Source organism: Microcaecilia unicolor, chromosome 4, assembly GCF_901765095.1.
Source record: "Microcaecilia unicolor chromosome 4, aMicUni1.1, whole genome shotgun sequence".
Lineage (NCBI taxonomy): Eukaryota > Metazoa > Chordata > Amphibia > Gymnophiona > Siphonopidae > Microcaecilia > Microcaecilia unicolor.
This window is the reverse complement of record NC_044034.1, coordinates 188,928,739-188,950,250: the sequence shown is the minus strand read 5'-3', so window position 1 is coordinate 188,950,250 and position 21,512 is coordinate 188,928,739. Positions and strand designations below refer to the sequence as shown.

The 21,512-nt window shown below is 44.5% G+C and overlaps 1 protein-coding gene across 1 annotated transcript in view; it reads left to right on the top strand.

Annotated features, from left to right (window-relative positions):
• Positions 1 to 21,512, top strand: part of PIK3C2A (phosphatidylinositol-4-phosphate 3-kinase catalytic subunit type 2 alpha) — a 564,057-nt gene that overhangs the window by 230,713 nt on the left and 311,832 nt on the right. Inside the window, 3 exon segments of the mRNA XM_030201063.1 lie at positions 12,520 to 12,565; positions 12,662 to 12,881; positions 12,993 to 13,115. Of these exon segments, the coding sequence (XP_030056923.1) occupies positions 12,520 to 12,565; positions 12,662 to 12,881; positions 12,993 to 13,115 (389 nt within the window).

The following is a 21,512-nucleotide window of genomic DNA, read 5'->3' as shown; positions in this document are numbered from 1 at the left end:
CTTTCAGATATTGGCTGTCCAATCAAATTATTCAAGTTCAGACAGACAACCAGGTTGCCATGTATTATGTCAACAAGCAGGGGGGCACCGGATCTCGCCCCCTGTGTCGGGAAGCCGTCCAGATGTGGCTTTGGGCTCGCGCTCACGTCATGTTTCTCCAAGCCATGTATCTGGCAGGAGTAAACAACAGTCTGACCGACAGGTTGAGCAGGATAATGCAACCTCACGAGTGGTCACTCAACTGGGGCGTGGTACGCAAGATCTTCCGAGCGTGGGGCACCCTCTCGGTGGACCTTTTTGCCACTTAGACCAATCATAAGGTCCCTCAGTTCTGTTCCAGACTTCAGGCCCACGACTAGCATCGGATGCTTTTCTCCTTCAATGGGGGATGGGTCTCCTGTATGCAGATCCTCCCATACCTTTGATGGGGAAGACTTCGTTGAAATTCAAGCAAGACTGCGGAACCATGAATCTGATAGCTTCTTTTTGGCTTCGTCAGATCTGGTTCCCTCTTCTTCTGCAGTTGTCCTCTGAAGAACCGTGGAGATCTGAGTGTTTTCCAACCCTCATTACTCAGAACGAGGGGGCCTGGATGTTGAGAGCGTAGACTTCGCCTCCTTGGGTCTTTCAGAGGATGTCGCCCGAGTCTTGCTTGCTTCCAGGAAAAATTCCACTAAAAAGAGTTACTCTTTCAAATGGAGGAGGTTTGCCGTCTGGTGTGAAGGCAAGGCCCTAGATCCTCGCTCTTGTCCTATGCAGAACCTGCTTGAATATCTTCTACACTTATCAGAGTCTGGTCTCAAGACCAACTCCGTAAGGGTTCACCTTAGTGCAATTAGTGCTTATCATCAACATGTAGAGGGTAAGCCTATCTCTAGACAGCCTTTAGTTGTTCACTTCATGAGAGGTTTGCTTTTGCCAAAGCCCCCTGTCAAACCTCCACCAGTGTCATGGGATCTCAATGTCGTTCTCACCCAGCTGATGAAGCCTCCTTTTGAACCACTGAATTCCTGCCATGTGAAGTATTTGACCTGGAAGGTCATTTTCTTGGTGGCTGTTACTTCAGCTCGTAGGGTCAGTGAGCTTTCAAGCCTTGGTAGCTGGATGCTCCCTATACTAAATTTCATCATAACAGAGTAGTCCTCCGCACTCACCCTAAGTTCTTGCCAAAGGTGGTGTCGGAGTTCCATCTGAACCAGTCAATTGTCTTGCCAACATTTTTTCCCCGTCCTCATACATTGGACTGCAAGAGAGCATTGGCCTTCTATGTGGAGCAGACGAGCCCCTTCAGACAGTCTGCCCAAATGTTTGTTTCTTTCGATCCCAGCAGAAGGGGAGTTGCTGTCAGGAAACGCACCATTTCCAATTGGCTGGCAGATTGCATTTCATTCACTTACGCCCATGCTGGGCTGACTCTTGAGGGTCATGTCACGGCACATAATGTTCGAGCCATGGCAACGTCAGTGGCCCACTTGAAGTCAGCCACTGTAGAAGAGATCTGCAGTCCACACATTCACATCTCATTACTGCCTTCAGCAGGATACCCGACGCGACAGGCGGTTCGGGCAGTCGGTGCTGCAGAATCTGTTCGGGGTTTAGAATCCAGCTCCTCCCCCTAGGCACATTTTTGTTCTGTTCCAGGCTGCACTCTGTTAGATGTTTTCTTCATAGGTCTATCCTTGTTATGTACCGTTGCGAGGCCAAATTGACCTTTCTTTGTTTTGAGTGAGCCTAGGGGCTAGGGATACCCCATCAGTGAGAACAAGCAGCCTGCTTGTCCTCTAAGAAAATGAAGATAAATACCTATAGCAGGTATTCTCCGAGGACAGCAGGCTGATTGTTCTCACATACCCGCCCGCCTCCCCATTGGAGTTGTCTTTCCTTCTTTGCTTTGTTATCAAACTGACGGCACTCTCGCACGACGGGCGAGAAGTTGATGGCCGCGCCTGAGCGCGATCGAAGGCTCTAGCAAACTTTGTTGCTAGGAAGATTTCCTATCTTGGGGGCTGCCGTGGACGTCACCCATCAGTGACAACAATCAGCCTGCTGTCCTTGGAGAATACCTGCTACAGGTATTTATCTTCATTGTATGTACTGTTCTGGGCACTGCAAGATAAAGAGAAATTTGGAGGAACTAATCTTTGTTCATTTACTTTCTTTGACTGTAGCGACTGGCTGCTGCCTTTATTTTTTGGTTGGAAGGAGTGGGTGCAGTCTCACTGACTGCTTGAGTGGAAGCTGAGCTACTCTGCTTGAAAGAGATTCAGGCTAAATTATGATATAGGGAAAGAATGGGGAGGCAAGGCTGGCTGACTGGTTTGGGGACAGCTGACTAGTTAGGAGATAGCTGGCTTATTGGTGGGACTTCTTGGGAGTGAGTGGGAAAGAAATTGTGTTACTGGAGAATGGAGAGAATAGGGATGACAAATTGAGCGGTGTGTTACCAATGGTTAGAACTTATGGATTTTGTGGTTTTTAATTTGGTTAATTCATGGAGTCTGAGAGGCGCTCTGAGCTCTCACAGGCATTGACTTCTTGAAACTGCTGCCATTTTTTGATAGCGGCAGACATCTTCCTTAGCATTCCTCCAGACCGGCCCAGATTGACTGATGGGTTTTCCATGCCTACCAGCAGGTGGAGAATAAGAACACTGATTCTTGAGTGAGCCAATAAGACCCTTGCCCCTAGCCCCTGTTAGATCCAGCATTCTCAGTCTCCAGCTGGTGTAGATGTGGTGAGCCCTTCTGTCTCGGTATTTTTTCTCTTTTCTTTCTTTTTTATTGGCACTGAAAAAAAAATTTGACTAAAGAGGAGAATTTATTCTTCTTTGTCTTTCCTAGTATCTGTGCTCCGTCGGGTTTGGTTATCTGTCAGAGGCTAAGACCCGCAGGGGTTCTCTGTAGCCTTGGGGATGCTACACTCGGGCGGCTGAGTCCCTCCCCCTTCAATCCCTGACCTACCCCTGGGTTCCTGCAGGTCCTAGGTGTTCTTAGTGTCCGATTTGGCCATGACCCCTTTAAGGAAAGGGAGTGTGCAGAGCTGCGGGGAACAGCCACAATTGAAAAAAGAAAACAAAAAAAACAAGAGAGGAAATATATTAAAGGAGTGGAAGTGGAAGCCCGAGTTCCTATCTTCACATCCCAATCCGTCAGCCTCATCAATGGTTCCTTCGTTTCACAGTATCTGTGCAATGTCCTTTGGTCTGATGTCGGCCCATTGTATGTTTACCAAGATTATGGTTGTAGTGGTGGCAGCGCTTCGCAAAGAGGGGATTCTGGTCCATCTGTACCTGGATAGTTGGTTGATTTGATCAAAATCAAATCAGCAGAGCTGTCTGGTCACATCATGGGTGGTGATGGCAATGTGGGAGATTACCAAGGTGTCTCTGTTCTTCAGTTGCAGGAAGGACAGGTGCTCGGAGGGTATCGATGCTCTGATTCAGCCTTGGCCAGCAGGTCTTCTGTACATGTTCCTTTCGTACTACTACTATAAATCACTTCTATAACGCTACCAGTCGTACGCAGCACTTTACAGTTGAAATGGGCTCTGTTAGGTCGGGTCATCCAGCAGATCGAGCAGCATGCAGGTCTGGTGGTCCTGGTAGCTCCCAATTGGCCCAGGAGATTGCGGTATTCCAATCTAATCTGTCTAGTCGTGTGGGGGGGGGGGGGGGGGGGGGGAGGGGTCATCTGCTGATGTAGGGGACCGCTAGCCATGCCAAATCTGGCTTGGCTCTTGAGAGGGCTTGGTTGAGGAAGAGAGAGTATTCATAATTATCATGATGCTTCACTCTTGGTGGAACTCTTTCTTATGTCTGGACATGGAGAATTTTCAAGGGAGAGTGCGAGAATAATGGTGTAGTAGCCGTGCGTGCTTTCATGGCACAGATTCTGTTTTTTCTACAGGCCGGTTTCAATAAAGACTTGGCCCTGGCTTCTTTTAAGGCTCAGGTTGTGGCTGTAGCTTGTTTTCGGGGGCCGGGTTAAAAGCAGGCCCTTAGCAAGCAGCTGAAAAGGAGGACAAACTAGATTGGAGGCGTTGGTCTTCTGTGATCTCTGAGACATGTTCTTTTTTTCCATCTTGGGATCTCAATTTGGTGTTCTCAGATCTAGTTTGTCCTTCTTTTGAGCTGTTAGTCTTCTTCTCTCAAGGATCTTACTCTGAAATCAGTGTTTTTGGTCGCCATTTCATCAGCGAGGTGAGTTGTGAAGTTACAAGCTCTGTCGTGCAGAGCACCTTTTTTTTTTTAAATTTTCTAAGGAGTGAGTACCTTCTTTCCTTCTCATAGTCTTGATGCCCTTTCATGTGAATCAGGCTTTGGTGCTGCTGACTTTGGGGTCTTCCAAGGGGTCGGAGAAGCAGCATCGGCTGCACAAGCTGGATGTGCAAAGAGTATTGCAGGACTATCTTCGTAGGACGGAGGAGTTTCAGAGGTCGGATCGCCTTTTCATCTTCTTCGGTGGGGGATGCAAAGGTCTGGCGGCGAGTAAGGCATGATTGTGTGATGAATTAAAGAGGCGATTGGTTCCACGTATCTTCTTTTGGGCAGGTCTGTTCTGGAAGGGATCAAGGCTCATTCCATGAGGGGTCAGGCCTTTTCTTGGGCTGAACATTCTCTGGTCTCTCCATTTGACATTGTAAGGCAGCTACCTGGTCGTCCTTGCATTCTTTCGTCTGACATTACCTAGTGGATTGGTGTTTGGTACTTACTGTGGGGCTTTCTGGGTCCCTCCCTTGAATGTACTGCTCTGTTACTTCCCAACAGTCATTCTGGGCCGGTCCAATGGGACGCTAAGGAGGCAGAAATTAGGTCTTATTTGCTTTCCTTTAGTCTCTCCGGACCGGCCAAGATCCCTCCTTGTGATGTGGTAGCATTGTTACTTTTGGTGCTTTTCTTCTGGTGTTAGTTTGTGGTCCTTATGACCTTGCTTCCACGGGGAGCAGCTGGTTGTTGATACCTTTATTTGCTGCAGTCAAGTGTGGATGTCACTCTTTAAAAAAAAAAAAAAAAAAAAAAAACTTCATAAATGAAGAGAGATGCCAATCAATGCTTGTGAGTGGCTGCTGTGGAGCCGAGTGGTAGCACTGATGCGGCTTTCTTTCCTTTCCTTCTCAAGAATCAGTGTTCTCAGTCTCCACCTGCTGGTAGGGTGTGGACAACCCATCAGTCATTCTGGGCTGGTCTGGAGAGACTAAAGGAATGCAAATTAGCAGATAAAACCTAATTCCTCCATTGTGTGACTTCTCAGCATTAGCAGCTGTATTCAGCAGTGGCTGAAACTTTGTTTTGCTTGGGCTTTACCTGAAAACCAAGACTTCCTAGTTATGGTGCATATTTCTGTACTCCTGTGGAAATTCTCCCCTCTATCATAAAGAATCGTGCACGTATAAGAAATAAAAAAATTTTCTCTATTGTAGTTTACTTCTTTAGGACTCAAGGAGAGTGATTATATTCTGTTAATTGTGACAGTTGCAGAATTTTTAATTTTTTTGTGCAGCATTCTCACAGGGAGTAATGGGGTATAGTACAAGAATAGATCACTAACATGGAGAAATTTTTGTTCTGAAGTTTAATTACATTCTTTTTCAGGGAAAGTACGAGCAAGGTACAGTAAATAAGTGTCAATACAATACAGCACTTAAAATATAAATTCAAATGATCAACCCATTAAAGGGACAACCTACCCCAAATATTGATAAAACAGATTTTAACACCCTTGTTAAATGCCAACAGGTTAGCTTCAAAACACATTTCAAATGCAATCGAATTCCATAAAGCTGGGGAAATTGACAAAATGCTTTATCTCTAGTAAAGGTCAGATGCACCAGTGCAAGCTTGGGAAATACCAGTAATACTTACTGAGACAACTGTTATAGGCTTTGTGACTGATAGCACAATATGATTCACCAATTAAGCAATCTCTGAAGAATGAAGACAAGTAAAAATACTTTTCTATGCAGGTATACAATGATCTATACTCTTCTTGCCCATTAGAAGCCCTGCAGCTGAATTCTTAAAATTTTAAAGATATGGTAGATTTTATATATCTGTAATTATTTAATGCAGTTAAAATTGTGTACTTCATACTTTAGGGCTCTACAAATACCAAAAAAGCTTCTGTCTTCCCAACTGTTCTTTAAGAACCCAATGTACTAAAGGGATTTTCTTATTTTTTTGTGTCTGAGTTGCTTTTGCAGCTGTTTTGTTACAAACTATCCAAACTATAATTCAGTCCTATTTGAATACTGCTTACATTCTGAGAACCTTATAATTCTGTTTTTTTAGATGATTGAGGGGGAGAATAAGGTAAAAGGTTTATAAAATCTGCAGTGGAATTAAGCGAGTGAATGCGAATCATTTGTTTACTCTTTTCAAAAAATAAAGACCAGGGGACATACCATGAAGTTATATACATAGGATAAAATATTTTTTCACTCATCCTATAAGCTCTAGAACTTGTTGACAGAGAATGTGGTAAAATCAGTTAATATGGTTGTGTTTGAGGGTTTGGACAAGTTGGTGAAGTCTATAGATCATCATTAAGATAAACCTGGAGAAAGCCACTGCTTATTCTTTGGATTAACAACATTGAATCTTGCTACTTTTGGGATTCTGCCAGTTACTTGGTGACCTGGATTATCCACTGTAAGAGGATACTGGGCTAGATGGACTTGACCCAGTGTGCCAAATCTTTTATTCTTATGAGGCTCAAAAGATGGAGTTCTTTTATGCATACAGTTGCTCAGATCAATGCTGGACTTGCTTATGAGTTTGTTTTTACTGTAAACAATTTTTGTTGAACTAAATGAATAAAGGTTACAAATATTCAAACAGGATTCTATACAGTTCAATTTTGTCCAATCAAGCAAATCCCCTTCCCTCTCCCCCCCTCCTTTACTGGGAAATATATTAGTTCTCAAATCTACAAATTTAACAAACTAAAGACAAGACAAAACAATTCAACTTCCCCAAACCCTGGAAGAAAAACATTATAAGGCTACTTTTGCCTTCAGCCTGATTTCTTTATGGCTTCCAGTGATAATGGTAGAAAAAAAAAAAGTAATGATAGAGGTAAAGGGTCAGTACTAGAGAACTAATTCTACTAAGCCCCTGTTCCATTCAGATTATAAAGTGTTTAAAGTAAGACTTCTCCCCCTCGGTGTCACATCAGGAAACCTTTTTTTACATTTGGTAAAACCACGTGCCTCCCATGCTTCCCAGATAAGGAGTTAATGTGTTTGATTTTATGAGCTGGTTTATATTTAACTAGAAAAAAGGCCCGTTTCTGAGAGAAATGAAACGGGCGCTAGCAAGGTTTTCCTCGCTGTGTGTATGTTTGAGAGAGAGAGTGTGTGTGAGAGAGTGAATGTGCGAGTGTCTGTGTGTTAGAGAGAGAGAGAGTGTGGGTGCGAGTGTGTCTGTGAGAGTGTGAGTGTGTGAATGTGACACAGTGAGAGACAGAGTGTGTGGTGGAGAGTGTGTGAGAGTGAGAGAGATATTGTGTGTATGTGAGAGAAACCTCCCCTCCTCCCTCTGTGTGTTCGCAGGACCCCTCCCCCCCTTCTGGTGCCCCTACTCTCAGGTGTCAGCCCCCCCCCCCCCCCCCCCCCCCCCCCCGTATGCATAATAGGTAAAAACAAAGAAAAAGAAAGCTTTGCATCTCTGTGGGGAAAAAGATGTGCTTGAAAAGTGTTGCTAATTGTACCTGTTTCCCCAGAGAGAGCACAGGGTTGTTGTAGGAGAAGAGTTTTTTTTTTTTTTGTCCAATACGCAAGCAGAGAAGCAGAGGCCTGGAGGGCATTGTTTTTGTTTCACAGGCCAGAGTTTCTGTCACTTCCCTTCCTTCAGTTTTGAAGCCTCAGCTGTGGGCCGGTTGTTGGCTTTGGGAATTGCTGTGTTTACAGGAGGGAATGAACTTTTGACAAAGAGAGTAAGAGCCGGGCTTGCTTCTGGAGAGAGGCGGTGTTGCAGTGCTTGTTGCCTGGTTTGCAAGGTTTTGTGGATGCACACAGAGCTGCCAAGGAAGAAGACAGAGATCGGTCCCAGGAGGGAGGTAGGGCTATGAGCGGCGATACGATTGGTTGAGTGTGATTGCTCCGCCCTTGACGTCATCGCGTTTGACGTGGGGGGCGGAGCAAAAAGGCATGGGCAAATTTGGGTTTCACCACCATGCAGCTCTTGTGGAGGCTTCATAGAACGTTGGAGGTGAGAATTATATATATATATAGATCAGTGAGTCAACCTAAGAAATTAGTAAAATGAGAAGATCACTTGGTATACTTTTTTGATATAAAAAAAAAAGAAGAAAAATCAAGAATTTAAGAAGTAAAATACATTTTAAATGTATAATTGTGGTATACTTTGTGTGTAATTAAACCTGTATTCTCTGGTTCCTTTTTATATAAGCTTCTGTTGGCATGCTTTGGATTAGCAGGTTATAAATGTAAGAAATCTGCTTACTCCAGTATCTGCCTGAAAATTTCACTCCCAGAATAATTAGACTGCCTAAAATACAACTACTAACTCTCAGAGACAGGAACAGTAGTTTAAACTTAATCTAACAGTGCATCCTACTCGCTGCTAATTTGGAATTCACAGCAAGTTGATGTAAGGGATCAGAGAATGTTTCACCGATCCCACTAAATCTGTTTTATCTTTGAATTTGAGATCTCCTTGTATTTGTTTATGGACAAGTAGTGTTTGGTGTTTTGGGAGAGCATCTACTTGGTGGGTTTGCCCATGAGGAGTCTAAACAGAGTAATTTTTGTTCAAGAGCTGCCACATCCTGTCATTTCTATTTTTTTTTTTTAATTAAACCTTAAAAACAAGCTTTTAGTTTTTCTAGGTTAATAGTTTAGAACTCCAGGAGTTTATCCCTTGGGCCTCTGTTTGTAGCAAACTTCTTGGTTTGCAATAAGCAGGAGATTTTCTTGGCTAAATATCAAACAGCAATTTAAATAGAGATGACAATTACTGCAGCTCAGTTGTTGAATGGATGTATTTTACTGTTTGTTACTTAGGAAATATTTACGAACAAAGCTCATGTGCTATTTGATTTTCAATGATGTCCTGTTTCCAGTAATTGAGGTAGACTAATAAAACAGTCATATGTCAAGGTGGCCTGAAAATTTTAGAACATTTTTGTTCCAGATTGTGTAACTTGCACTATACAAGGAAAAGATCAACATTCCTACTTTTCCATAAATTTACTGTGGGAATGTTTGTGTTTATGGGGTGTTCTGTATTGCTGATCTGAGACAGTCTGATTCAAATTCTTCTTAGACTTGATCCATACTTGGAGTGTCTATATTGGTTTTATTATCAGACCATTTTTAACAACAGTATGCTAGAATGTTTCTTCCACCCAATATTCAGCCAGCATCACTTTGACTGCCTGCTGCTGGCATTCAACCCGGATTTTCTTTGTCGGGCCGTTTCCGATGACAGCATTGAATATCCGTTTTTTTCAATGCTGGCTATCACATGACTGGTTAAGTCAATATTCAGACTTAACTGGCCATGGCTTAGTGGGCAAAGATAGACCTACTTTTTATACATTCTTATTTGGCCTCTAAGCCTGACCGGCTATGTTCTGAATATCAGGACTTAACCTGTCACGCCCCCCCAAATTGCTGTCTTTATTTTCATTGTTAACCAGTTAAATACTGCTGAAAATGACCAGTTATCCGCTGAGACGTGAGTTAACTGGTCAGCGACCATTCTCAGATGGTTAACTTGTGTTGAATATTGGCCTGCTTGTTTTTAGATTCACCTAAATCTCATTGCCATGAATAGAAGGTAAGCCTAAGTCAAAACAATGGCCACTGAGCCCAGCATTCTGTCTTCAACAGTGGCCAGTCTGGGTCACAAGTACCCAGCAGATCACCTAAGTGGAGAAAGCATGTGGAATATGGTTTATTGAATTCTTTCCAGCCCCCCTCTGTATGTATGTGTCTGTCTTGTCTGTTTATCTTTGTGCATTGATATGTTTGTGTATGTATGCATACGAGTTTGTGTGTTAATATGTGAGTGTGTATTTATATCTGTGTTTCTGTGATCAAGAGAGGAGGTAAGAGGACTGATTTAAAGGCGCAGTTCTGTAATTGCAATGTAAATCTAATCTGCTTGTTCCTAGAGAATAGCTCCCTGGTAAGGTATTTAGGTTGTAAACCTCTGTGCTGTGGGATGCCTTGCAATTTAGAGGTTTAGAAGGATATTGCCTGCATTTCAGACATGGTTGCTAACTGAAGTCTTTAGCTGAGTTCTTGTGTTTGTATTCTTTCCAACCCAACAGAAGGTTGGAAAGAAATTATACATAAGGAGTCAAAAATGTATGGGGGCAAAATGACTCACTAAAAACTTAATGCGACAGTACCAAATTTGGGGTTAGGTTTACTAAGTGGTGCTTTGGGCACGTTAGTGTTTTTAACTATTGTAAATGGTTTACATGCGTTAAACGCTAACGCGCCCATAGAAATGTATAGGCATGTTAGCATTTAACGCGCCTTAAATTTACAGACACGTTAACAATGTTAACACACCTTAGTAAACATACCCCTTGGTTTGGAGTGGAGGGAGAAAGAAGGACAAGACATAGTTTGAAAATCAGCCCGGTTGGACTAGGCAGTCAAATGATGATTCAAAGATGGCCAAATGTGGTTTTTTGGGAAAGGGCATGCCAGTGCCCGCGTAGAAACATTAGGTTCATTACTGTCATGGAATGCATAAAAATAATAAAACCATAGAAACTCCCTACACAGATGGAGGTCCAAAAAGAAAAAAAGCAGGGCAGGATAATGGCAGATCCAAAAGGGAGGTCCAAAACATAAGTACATAAGTAGTGCCATACTGGGAAAGACCAAAGGTCCATCTAGCCCAGCATCCTGTCACCGACAGTGGCCAATCCAGGTCAAGGGCACCTGGCACGCTCCCCAAACGTAAAAACATTCCAGACAAGTTATACCTAAAAATGCGGAATTTTTCCAAGTCCATTTAATAGCGGTCTATGGACTTGTCCTTTAGGAATCTATCTAACCCCTTTTTAAACTCCGTCAAGCTAACCGCCCGTACCACGTTCTCCGGCAACGAATTCCAGAGTCTAATTACACGTTGGGTGAAGAAAAATTTTCTCCGATTCGTTTTAAATTTACCACACTGTAGCTTCAACTCATGCCCTCTAGTCCTAGTATTTTTGGATAGCGTGAACAGTCGCTTCACATCCACCCGATCCATTCCACTCATTATTTTATACACTTCTATCATATCTCCCCTCAGCCGTCTCTTCTCCAAGCTGAAAAGCCCTAGCCTTCTCAGCCTCTCTTCATAGGAAAGTCGTCCCATCCCCACTATCATTTTCGTCGCCCTTCGCTGTACCTTTTCCAATTCTACTATATCTTTTTTGAGATACGGAGACCAGTACTGAACACAATACTCCAGGTGCGGTCGCACCATGGAGCGATACAACGGCATTATAACATCCGCACACCTGGACTCCATACCCTTCCTAATAACACCCAACATTCTATTCGCTTTCCTAGCTGCAGCAGCACACTGAGCAGAAGGTTTCAGCGTATCATCGACGACGACACCCAGATCCCTTTCTTGATCCGTAACTCCTAACGCGGAACCTTGCAAGACGTAGCTATAATTCGGGTTCCTCTTACCCACATGTAAACGAGAGGTTTATTGATAAAGCACCACATCTGAACAGATCCGACACAGAACCATGTTTTGGCGAACGTCACCTGCCTCAGGGGGTCACAGAATCTTATAAAGTGCTGTCAGATTGTTCAGTGCTGCGCTATCACAACAGCTCTATGTATAAGTCCAAAACTTATCTACTGCAAAGCTGAAGAAAAAGCTACCCCTGAGGCAGGAAACCTTCGCTGAAACACAGTTGCATGTCAGGTCTGTTCAGTTGTGGTGCTTTATCAATAAACCTCTAGCTTTGATACCTCCCATTTGGCTCCTTGTAGATTTTCAATGCATAAAAATAACCCATTTGGATAAATTGCCTCTAAGAGAAACATTAATATGTTGAAACATAGCTACTTGGGAAATTGTGCCTTCCAGACTGTTCTCCCCCTGCCCTCAAGTTTTCTCAGACACAGATAATGTGTACACCCATAAGCAGTTGAATTGGAAATTATTACATTGGGCTTTCTCTACATGTTCCCCCCCCCCCCCCCCCCCCCCAAACTTGCTGCCACTTTGCTATCCCTGCTGTGCCGATTCTTACTGATTCAGATCTGTTGTGTGGTGCCAATTCTGCTCCAAAACCTAGCGACTGTAGTTAACTCCTGGTTTCTATGTATGCAGCCTGTTAGTGGTGATGAAGATTGCATGCTTTTTCCATTTGTCTAATTATTTAAGGTGTGTCTTTGTATGATCTGTTATTTTATTATATACCATATTAGGTCATTGTGGGTGAAGGATGGTTAATCAAATAAAATGTGTACCTATTTGATTGCTATAATAACCTGGACCATTCTGTTAAACCAATTTATTGTTTTTCTTAGGTGTCTTCAAAGTCTGTGGATGGAGTAACTAAAACTTCAGTTGATAGTAAGAAAATACTTTGATCAGTAAATCCTTGACAAGTGTATTTGTTTAAAATTAACTTATCAGAAAAAGTTAAATGGAGATATTTATCACAATTAGGTTCACTGCAACTTGAAAGCCCAGTACAAGAGAGCATCACCCTAGTGACTGCAGCAATCTATGATCTTATCCGACTGCACTTCCATTCATTCAATAAGAGCAGTTCGATAAAGGGCACCCCTTCAAGCAACAGGAGCACTAAAGAAGCCTGTAATGCCTCTGAGCATGTCCAGTTTACATTATTTGCTGCCCATGGAATCCCTACCGGCTGGGTGTCCACGTGAGTAACTCCTACAGAACCAAAATATAGTTGAATGCAGATCAGTCAGTCCTACAAATTGCATGAGAGTCCAAAAAAGAAATAATTTTTCTGTTTACTTATTTTTACCAGTTTTGAAAAATACTACTTCATTTGTTCACTGACGCATAATGGAAGAGATCTGTTTAAACCAGTTCAGTCGAAGAAGGTTGGGACCTATAAGAGTTTTTTTTATCTTATTAAATGGGATGAACTGTAAGTATATTTTCATCTATAATGTTTCATTAGAATAGTCGTGTTTTTAATATATAACTGTGGTATTCTCTTGTATACCTATTAATGTCTTAATTTTTATTTGTAGTGCCTCATACCCCTACCATCTCTGCTTGCTGATCCATCATGGAAAGATCTGATTAATAAACTGTAACCTGCCAGCTAGGGATCCCCTATTTCCTTCCTCCTGAACATAGTTGTAAGCATAATGTAGCACTTTGGTAGTAGTTTCTCAGTATGTGATTTGTAATTCTTTACTCATGATCAAACAGTACTTCCCCATAACCTCATCAGGGTGATTAAAACATTTGCCACTGCTATGTGTAAGGCCTCCAGCTCAATCCTAGAGTCTAATCTCACTTTCTGGGTTGGTTCATGGTGCTGCAAAAAAAAAAAAAAAAAAAAGCATTCACTGCAACTGGAGAGGGTGGTGGGATGGTGGTTCTTGGGAGTTGTAGTCATTGCTTAAGGGTGACAGCTGTTGGCCAGATTCAGTTCCCTTAAATTGTGGAGTTATTGGAGGAATCCTTGTGTATTGTTTCTGGCCCCAGATCACTGCTGTACATAAGAACATAAGAATAGCCATACTGAGTCGGACCAGTGGTCCATCGAGCCCAGTATCCTGCTTTCAGCAGTGGCCAATCCAGGTCATAAGTACCTGGCAGAAACCCAATTAGTAGCACTATTCCATGCTATCAATCCCAGGGCAAGCAGTGGCTTCCCCCATGACCATCTCAATAACAGATTTTGGACTTTTCCTCTAGGAAGTTGTCCAAACCTTTTTTTTAAACTCAGATACACAAACCGCCGTTATCACATCCTCTGGCAACAAGTTCCAGAACCTAACTATTCTTGAGTGAAAAAATATTTCCTGCTATTTGTTTTAAAAATATTTCCATGCAGTTTCATTGAGTGTCCCCTGTAGTGACTAGAAGAGGATTTAAATAATAAGGATAAAGATCCCTGGGTAGTTGGAAATGAAGGCTCTTGGTACCAAATTTCATCATTGTTTTTGATTTACGCTGAAAGTACAGTTGTGTGGAAAAGTTTTAGTCACACCTGGTTTAAAGTTTCAATGAATCCCTAAGGCACGCTGGAAAATGGCATACGCTGGTGTAGGTGTGTGCTTTGGGCGCGCGCAGGTCCATTTTTCAACGCTCTTGCAAAAAAGGCCTTTTTTTGTGGCTGAAAATGGATGTGCAGTAAAATTAAAACCAGCATGTGTCCATTTTCGACCTGAGACCTTACCAGCACTCTGACTTAGCGGTAAGGTCTTGCGCGTTAACTGGGCGGTAATTGTCAGCGCACATAACTTGTGATTACCACTGGGTAAGTGTCACATGTGGTAGAAAATTTCTACAACGTGTTTTGGACACATGTCAAAAATAGAACTGCCACCCAGGGCATGCGGTAACCGGGTGGTAGTTCCAATTTTATGCGTGTTGGACGCGCGTAGGCGCCTACATGCCTTAGTAAAAGGGCCCCTAAGTGAACAGAAACTACTGATACAGCCTCTACCAAATTAAAAATGGCATCATTTTGTACATTTATTGTATAATTACTATTTATTTTCAATTTTTGTACAGATTCCAGATAAGAAAACTGAATATAGCAAGTACAAAAATTTGGGCACCCTTTCAGTCAATACTTTCTAACATCTCTTTTGGCAGAAGTAACAGCTTCCAAATGTTTCCTGTAGCCAGCCAAGAGTCTTTGTGATACTGCTTTTGAAATTTTTTTGCACACTTCCTTTCAAAGCTCTTCTAACTCAGAAATATTCTTAGGTCTCCTTACATGCACTGTGTGGTTGAGGTGTGTCTTCTGATTTTCAGCAATATTCGGTCTTCAGCTTTCTTTCCTGTACGTACTTCATGGCTAAATTTGAGAGGTGTTTTTTTTTTTTTTTTTAAATCATCTTACTAAAATATCCAGCCTCTTAAGCTTTGGTTTCTTCACTGACCATGCAATGTTTAGCTTAGAGCATGCAGTGATATTTAGTCAAATCTATTTTTCTTCCACTCACACATTGTTTCTTTGCCATCAGCTGCCACACAACCCCTAAGCATAATCTGCTTTGTGCTTAATGGTTTTGCAGGGTATTTTCTTCAAATGCTTCACTGTTTTTCTCCAAATGTATCTTGTGTGGTAATAACCAAACAGCTCTTATTTGTTTCATCAGTCCAAAGTACTTTCTTGAAGTTTCAGGCTTCTGAAGCCCCCCCCCCCCCTCCACTTCAGACAGTAAGATCATATTAAAGATTTTCTTCTGACAGCTCTGATGACACTGTATTGTGTACCTGTAGGCAACTACTCCAGTGTCAGCTAAATGTTTCAGAAGATCATTTACAGTGATCTGTAGATTTTGTTTTGTCGATTTGACCCATTGTTAGGTGACTCTATCAGATTTTTCTTGGCCTTTCAGGTTTTGCCTTGCTTTGAGTGTTTCATGTAACTTCCATTTCTTAATAATCTTGACAGTGAAAACTGCTGGCTGGAAGCATTTAGAGTATTTGAAGGAATTTCCAAAACCTGCTAAGTCCACTTTCAGCTAAAAATGAGCTATAGTTTTGTATGGATAAAGGATAGGGTTACCTACCAGTGTAATTATTTGTTGAGATGAAGTGTGTTTTGTCATTCACCTGCAGCCAAGTTAAAATAAGATTAAGATTTGTTTCCAAAATCTATAAGTCCAGGCGAATGTTAATGCCAAACCAGTTAAGCCTTGTACATTCTATAGCCGTAATATACCAGATATCATGGTGTGCAGCAGCCATTAATGTGGTATGCTAGTTTTGTCACATGCAGTGTCATATTTAGATAAACAGGTAACAGAAAAATGTTTTAAAAGTTTAATCTTGGTTTAATATTTCTAATATGTTGTTCCTAACACATGGGGCTCATTTTCAAAACAGAAAAACGTCCTAAAAGTGGCACAAATCGGCAGATGGACATTTTGTTTGCCAAAACGTCCAAATCTCTATTTTCAAAACCAATTTTTTAAGACTGTTTTCTGTGCAGTTCATATGCAGTGTGTCCAAATCACAAGGGGGCGTGTTGGGGGTGGGATCTGGGCATTCCCAAAACTTGGAAATGTCTGGGGCTAAAAGTTAGACAGTGTAGACCTGTTTCAATCATGACTAATTCACAAAAAGGTGCCCTAGATAACCAAATGACCACTGGAGGGAGTAAGGTATGACCACACCTTTAGTCCCCCAGTGGTCACTGCCCCCCCCCCCCCCCCCCAAGATGTGAAAGAAACACTACATACCAGCCTCTCTGACAGCTTCAGATGTTATGGCCATAAGGGCTATTGTAATGGTGTACAGTAGGTTTTTGGTGGGTTTTGGAGGGTTCACTGTACAATATTTTGGTAAAACAAAATATGAAAGTGTAAAACCCCTGAGAGAAAAGTTACACTAGCTTCCACTTAAAGAAAGAATCGCGTTCAAGGTATGCACTCTAGTCCATAAAATCATTCACGGGGGGTGCCCCAGCTTACATGTTAGATCTGGTAGACTTGCTACCCAGAAACGCTAAAAGATCATCCCGCACATTCCTTAATCTTCACTTCCCCAGCTGTAAAGGTCTAAAATATAAACTAACGCATGCGTCAAGCTTTTCTTACCTGAGCACACAGCTTTGGAATGCATTACCGAATAACCTAAAAACTATATACGAACTAACTAACTTTCGAAAAATTCTGAAGACCTACCTCTTCAACAAGGCATACCACAACGATCAACAATTGTAAATGTAACACATTTTCACTTTACCTATATTTGAAACTGTTTTCTTCTTATATCTGTTTAATTTTATTATGACATCCATGTGTTTGTATGTAACACCAATTGCTATCCTCTAATCTGGAATGGCGAATGCCATAACGGTACATTGTAAGCCACATTGAGACTGCAAATAGGTGGGAAAATGTGGGATACAAATGCAACAAATAAATAAATATAAGGGGGTAACAGTGAGGTGTGTACCTGGGACCTTTTATGTAAAGTCCACTTCAGTGCTCAACTGCTATGCTGGGATGTCTGTGTGGCCAGTCAATTAAGAATGCTACTCCCCCCCCCCCCCCCCCCCCCCCAACATCCTCACAGCTTGTTTTTGTGCATTTTTCCCTTGGACGAGGGTTTTGTTTTTTTTTAAGATGTACTGAGAGCAAAAACATGCAGTAAATGACCATTTTCTAAATAAAAAGTTGGATATTTTTTCTGATTTAAAAATGGCCATGTTCACTTCTGGATTTTTGGACGTTTTCTACAAAACATCCAAAATCGGATTTAGATGTCATATCGAAAATGCTCCATCACATGCTTCAGTTTCAAGATTTATGTGATAAGACTGGCATACAATGAAGTGCTTAGTTTTTTTTCTAAAATTCTATATTTTGTTACATATATAACACAGTAACTCGTGCAAAAATTTAAACATAATTTATCTTGTTTTAACTTTTCAAATGTATATTTACTCCACCTCTTGTGGGAAATTGTTTACATGAAAAATTGATTTTTCTTTGATCAACTAAAATGGACTTAGGTTTTGGAAATAAGCTCTTGAACTTTGTGGTGTTGCCCTGCTTTGTAAGAATACATTCTCCGAGGACAAGCAGGCTGCTTGTTCTCACTGATGGGTGACGTCCACGGCAGCCCCTCCAATCGGAAACTTTACTAGCAAAGGCCTTTGCTAGTCCTCGCGCGCCCATGCGCGGCCGTCTTCCCGCCCGAACCGGCTCGTGTTCGTCAGTCTTCTTTTCTCCACGCTCGGGACGGTCGTGTTTTGCCACCGTTTCGCGCCCCTCAAGTTGACCCTCGCGCGTCTTCGCGATTTCACAAAAAAAAAAAGAAAGACCTCGGTCTTTGTCCCTTCCCGTGTGTCTAGTTTGTTTCCCCGACGTAAGTTTCCTTTCGCTTTCGGGGTAGGCCTTTTTTGTGGCCTCGGTACGGGTTTTTCTCTCTCCCTTATTTTTGGTGCCCTTCGTCACCATCGCGAATTTTGATTTCGCCGGCGTGATTTTTCCGCCCATATCATCGAAGTCTCCCAGCGGCTTCAAGAAGTGCACCCAGTGCGCCCGGGTAATCTCGCTCACTGATAGGCACGCGTCGTGTCTTCAGTGTCTGGGGGCTGGGCACCGCCCGCAGGCCTGCAGTCTTTGTGCTCTTTTACAGAAGAGGACTCAGTTAGCGAGATTGGCCCAGTGGAACGTGTTGTTCTCAGGCTCTTCGTCGACAACAGCACCGGAGGCATCGAGTGCATCGACGTCGACAGCATCAAGACCTTCGACCTCGGCATCAACTGCATCGACGGCATCGAGGTATCGACCCTCTGCATCATCGGTACCGAGACATCAGAAGGCTGCGTCGGCGTCGGTGGTACCGGGACCTCCGCTGTTGCTGATGTCTTCGGACGGTGGTGCTTCAACTGGAGTGCAGGTGATGGCTGTCCATTCCCCTGCTGGTGGCGGTGAGCCTTCGGGTGGGTCTCCTCCTACCCTGAGGGCTCCTGCGGTAAAGCCCCCCCGAGACCGACCTTCTTCGGCCTCGGCCCCGAGGAAAAGACGGCTGGATTTTACGTCCTCTTCGTCGGTACCGGGAAGCTCCGGTGACATGCTTCGTTTGAAAAAATCAAAGAAGCATTGACACACCGGTCACCTTCACGCATCGGTACCGAGAGCTCTGGGTCGCCGAGGGAGTCGGCACCCAGTAGGCATCGGCACCGGGAGGACCGCTCACCCTCTGTTCAGGAGGTGTCGATGCGCTCCACCTTGGACAGCCCGGAACAGACTCTGACCTCGACGCCTGCATCGGCTTCCATGTCTTTCTCCACAGCTGCTCTGCACGAGAGTCTCCGGGCCGTTCTCCCGGAGATCCTGGGAGAGCTGTTGCGCCCTTCCCCTCTGGTACCGGGGGTGCTTGCGCCACCGGTACCGTCGAGTGAGGCGCCGGCTGGCCCCTTGCCCGGGGTGAGGTCTCTGACATCAAGCGGTACCGACTGCGGCCGCCTCCCAGGAAGGCTCCCCGACGACATCGGCGGAGGGAGCTTCGCCGGTGCTGGCGAGGGAGTCTACCTCTCGACGCTCCCACCGTGGCCGTGTTTCCACGGAGTCGAGTCGGGCACAGCTTCAGACACAGGTTCATGAACTTGTGTCTGATACCGATGGTGAGGCCTCGTGGGAGGAGGAGGAGGACATCAGATATTTCTCTGACGAGGAGTCTGATGGCCTTCCTTCTGATCCCACTCCCTCCCCTGAAAGGCAGCTTTCTCCTCCTGAGAGTCTGTCTTTTGCGGCCTTTGTCTGGGAGATGTCTACGGCCATCACCTTCCTGGTGGTCGTGGAGGATGAGCCCAGAGCTGAAATGTTTGAGCTCTTGGACTATCCTTCTCTACCTAAGGAAGCGTCCACAGTACCCATGCATCATGTCCTAAAAAAGACATTGCTGGCGAACTGGACCAAGCCTTTAACTAATCCCCACATTCCCAAGAAGATCGAGTCCCAGTACCGGATCCATGGGGACCCAGAGCTGATGCGCACTCAGTTGCCTCACGACTCTGGTGTGGTGGATCTGGCCCTAAAGAAGGCTAAGAGTTCTAGGGAGCATGCTTCGGCGCCCCCGGGCAAAGACTCTAGAACCTTAGACTCGTTTGGGAGGAAGGCCTACCATTCTTCTGTGCTCGTGGCCAAGATTCAGTCCTACCAGCTCTACACGAGCATCTATATGCGGAATAATGTGTGGCAGTTGGCGGGCTTGGTGGACAAGCTCCCTCCTGAGCAAGCCAAGCCATTTCAGGAGGTGGTCAGGCAGCTGAAGGCGTGCAGAAAATTCCTGGCCAGAGGGGTATATGATACCTTTGATGTTGCGTCCAGGGCCGCTGCTCAAGGTGTGGTGATGCGCAGACTCTCATGGCTGCGTGCGTCCGACCTGGAGAATAGGATCCAGCAGCGGATTGCGGACTCCCCTTGCCGAGTGGACAACATTTTTGGAGAGAAAGTCGAACAGGTGGTAGAACAGCTCCACCAGCGGGATACCGCTTCCGACAAGTTCTCCCGCCGGCAGCCTTCAGCATCTACCTCCTCAGGTAGACGTTTTTATGGGGGAAGGAAGACTGTTCCCTACTCTTCTGGCAAGTGTAGGTACAATCCTCCTTCTTGACAGCCTGCGGCCCAGGCTAAGCCCCAGCGCGCTCGCTCTCGTCAGCAGCATGCGCCTCAGCAAGGCCCCACGGCTCCCCAGCAAAAGCAGGGAGCGAGCTTTTGACTGGCTCCAGCAGAGCATAGCCGACATCAACGTGTCAGTGCCGGGCGATCTGCCGGTCGGGGGGAGATTGAAAGTTTTTCACCAAAGGTGGCTTCTTGTAACCTCCGACCGTTGGGTTCTTCAAATAGTCCGGCAAGGATACACCCTCAATTTGGCCTCAAAACCTCCAAATTGCCCACCGGGAGCTCAATCTTTCAGCTTCCAGCACAAGCAGGTACTTGCAGAGGAACTCTCTGCCCTTCTCAGCGCCAATGCGGTCGAGCCTGTGCCATCCGGGCAAGAAGGGCTGGGATTCTATTCCAGGTACTTCCTTGTGGAAAAGAAAACAGGGGGGATGCGTCCCATCCTAGACCTAAGGGCCCTGAACAAATATCTGGTCAAGGAAAAGTTCAGGATGCTTTCCCTGGGCACCCTTCTTCCCATGATTCAGGAATACGATTGGCAATGCTCTCTGAAGGACGCCTACACGCACATCCCGATACTGCCAGCTCACAGGCAGTATCTGCGATTTCAGCTGGGCACACGTCACTTCCAGTACTGTGTGCTACCCTTTGGGCTCGCCTCTGCGCCCAGAGTGTTCACGAAGTGCTTGGCTGTAGTAGCAGCGGCGCTTCGCAGGCTAGGAGTGCACGTGTTCCCCTATCTCGACGATTGGCTGGTGAAGAACACATCCGAGGCAGGAGCTCTACAGTCCATGCAGATGACTATTCGCCTCCTGGAGCTACTGGGGTTTGTGATAAATTATCCAAAGTCCCTCCTTCTCCCAGTGCAGAAACTCGAATTCATAGGAGCTCTGCTGGATTCTCGGACGGCTCATGCCTATCTCCCAGAGATGAGAGCCAACAACTTGTTGTCCCTCTTCTCTCGGGTGCGAGCGTCCCAGCAGATCACAGCTCGGCAGATGTTGAGATTGCTGGGCCACATGGCCTCCACAGTTCATGTGACTCCCATGGCCCGCCTTCACATGCGATCTGCTCAATGGACCCTAGCTTCCCAGTGGTTTCAAGCTGCTGGGGATCTAGAAGACGTGATCCACCTGTCCACGAGTTTTCTCAAATCCCTGTATTGGTGGACGATTTGGTCCAATTTGACTCTGGGATGCCCTTTCCAAATTCCT